The sequence below is a fragment of the Cynoglossus semilaevis genome, chromosome 2 (genome assembly GCF_000523025.1).
Source record: "Cynoglossus semilaevis isolate Cse_v1.0 chromosome 2, Cse_v1.0, whole genome shotgun sequence".
Lineage (NCBI taxonomy): Eukaryota > Metazoa > Chordata > Actinopteri > Pleuronectiformes > Cynoglossidae > Cynoglossus > Cynoglossus semilaevis.
Genome location: NC_024308.1, coordinates 2,411,940 through 2,414,666, shown reverse-complemented (window position 1 = coordinate 2,414,666; position 2,727 = coordinate 2,411,940). Strand labels below are relative to the sequence as shown.

Below are 2,727 nucleotides of genomic sequence, written 5' to 3'. Positions count from 1 at the left end.
GGGAATAAGGAAGGGGGGGAGGAGTGGGGGGAGGAGGAGAAGCCGGCACTGCTAGTATGGCTGGGTGAGAGATTAGTACGGAAGCTGTTGACGCAGGCGACTATTGACATCTGGGAGGAGGAGCAGGCGGTGGCGGTGATATTGATCTCTTCGGACAACGCGCCAGTGGCTGACGGTGAACTGGTGGCGGTCGGCCTGCCCGTGCCAATAGCAGAGACAGACTGGGACAAGCAGCGTCTCTTCAGACTGTTAGCGCCGATCATCCGCGCTGAATGATGGGAGCCAGTCGGAGACAAAGCTAACGGGGAGGAGCCATCTTCATTATTAAATGGCTGCAGTCCGTCACTCGCCGCAGCTCTTCCTGCACCGCCTGCCGTACAAATTCCACTACTGCCGTTGTTACCAACGTGTGGAGCCGACACCGCCACCTCCCTCGGCAACGCCAGACTTTGTACCGTTCGTCTGACCTGGAACCTGGAACCCGGTCCCGTGCCGTCACTTTTATAACCCATCGAGTTCTCCTGCTTGACGAGGTAAGGCAGAGAGGACCGAGCCGTGCTGGCACTCCTGCAGTCCAGACCAGGTGAGGCCCCCGGCAGGGTCCTCTGGAAGGAGGAGGATCTGAAATGAGAAAAACACAGAGAGGAATATGAGCGCTGTCAGCTCCCGAGCTGATGACAGACGCGAACAGCAGCGTCAGCTCCTGCAGCTCCTCGTCCGTCTACGATTCCTCACTCAATTTACATAGAAATAATGTGATTAGACATAAGTAAAACGGACTCAAATATTTGATTCTATTATGAGGAACTCCGTTTAAAAACAGCCTAATTGGTATTCTGTTACCATGACATGTGGTGAGGTTGTTACCAGTGAACGTCCACCGCTGGTCAGACCATGTGTTTTTTTTATGTCTGAATGAAACACGACCTCCTCACGGCAGAAAGACATGAATGGGTATTTATGACTAAGAATAGAGCGATGAGGAGACATCAACAAGTGCCGGGACGGACAGGCCCGTGGTTTGTGTGTCCATCCGAGGGTCTCTGATGACACAAAGGGGTTAAACCCAAGCCAACAGTGGGGAGAAATAGGGAGTCACCTGTTTTTTGGTGGCATAATGAAGGGTCAGCATTTACAATACTGCGTATTATGGTGGGAATCGGTTATCGTGTCCTTCTGAATGGAGGAGCCAGGTCAGATTTCTCCATGCGTCGCTGTGATCTCCTACATAATCATTCCTGTCATTTGGCTCATTATGGATTTTGTCCAAAGCCCCTGAGTGATGTGAGAAGAGCTCTCTCATGAAGGAATCGTCTTTGTCCCGTCCCTCGAGCACAGCCGTAAAAAAAAAAAACAGAGCTAACGGTAACATGGACGGGAGCAGAGCCACTGGCAGACCTTTGTCATCATTGTTGTTAATAAAGACGTGACCCCCCCATCCCCCCTCACCGACCCCCCCGTCACAACCCCCTCCTTCTCTGTCTATTCACGAATACCATTTCCTGTTGGGCTCTGGGGAAAGTATGGAAAAACAATATGTGAGGAGCGAACGTCTGTCCAGATGCACGTTTGATCAAATAACTCAGGTTCAAAGACAGAAAAAAAAAACAAAAAAACAAACACAACATATATATTCACAGGAAATTCCTTCTGACTTTTCTAACAGTAGTTTGAACAACATTATGAGCCGAGGTAAAGACGGTGGCGTGACGTATGTGTGGGTTTGACGAGGAGACGGCTTACCTGGAGTCCTGGTGAGGGCCGTCCTGAAGAAGGTGGTTAGGGGGGCTGTCACAGTGGAGATTCTGGCTATAAAGCCCCCCCGAATGACCCCCAATCAGCAGCGGCAGGTTTTGCCCGCATCGCATCAGGGCGTTCTCGGCGTCAGCGAGCTCGGCGTCCACGTCTTTCTCCGAGCAGAGGCCGCCGTTCACTGGGAGCGGACCAGAGAGAACATCACTCGTGAACACACTGACTCATTGATATATTTCCATAGAAGCTATCAGTGACTTTCACTCACACTGCGCTGGTCTGTCTACTCACAGCCTTGTGAAAATAATCACTCCAACAATAGGATCAACGTCATTAGAGACATGTTGAAATTCTATTAGATTATAAATATTCTCCAGAGGAATAATTGCCGGCTGCCTCGGGGCAAGTATCCAGTGATATGTTAAAAGCTCCTTGGCCAAGTCAGACTGGTGACAGTAAGAATGACGCTGCAGGGCCAAATATTATTGCTGGAGTTGTTGAGGAACTCTAAAAAAAAAAAAAAGTGATTTGTCCGTTTCGGAAAAATAAAGCAGTGTAAATGGATTGTCCGAATGTTCCAGCCAATAAAAGCTGAACTGTTCTAGTAATGCCGTACAAATAGGAAAAATTAACTTCAGATATCTCAGACTTTAACTTCACCGTCATTTCCCTCTCACAGTCGACGAGCTCGGCTTTTTGGGAAACATCAATTTCAGAAAATTATTAAATTTGTGAGAACAGATTACAAAAACGCATTTCTTGAGTTGTGGATAAACATTCTACAACTGCAAAAAAAAAAAAAAAATCTATTTTTTACTTGATAAGGAGTCAAAGGTCACGAGTATCCTTTAAAACCAGTAGAGATTCTCAAACCTTTGTACCATGTGACCTGATAAACATCAACAACCTCCCAGAACGTCACATTTAAAATTAGTTGAGACACTGAAACAGAAATCCTTTCTTCTGTCTGTTAAA

At 47.6% G+C, this 2,727-nt stretch overlaps 1 protein-coding gene across 1 annotated transcript in view; it reads right to left on the bottom strand.

The window, feature by feature from the left end:
* The window catches only part of glis1b (GLIS family zinc finger 1b), a 61,525-nt gene that overhangs the window by 28,375 nt on the left and 30,423 nt on the right, over positions 1–2,727 (bottom strand). Inside the window, exons 2-3 of the mRNA XM_025054281.1 lie at positions 1,744–1,933; positions 65–621 (exon numbers count right to left, since the gene is read on the bottom strand). Of these exons, the coding sequence (XP_024910049.1) occupies positions 65–621; positions 1,744–1,933 (747 nt within the window). The remainder of the gene's footprint in view (positions 1–64; positions 622–1,743; positions 1,934–2,727) is intronic.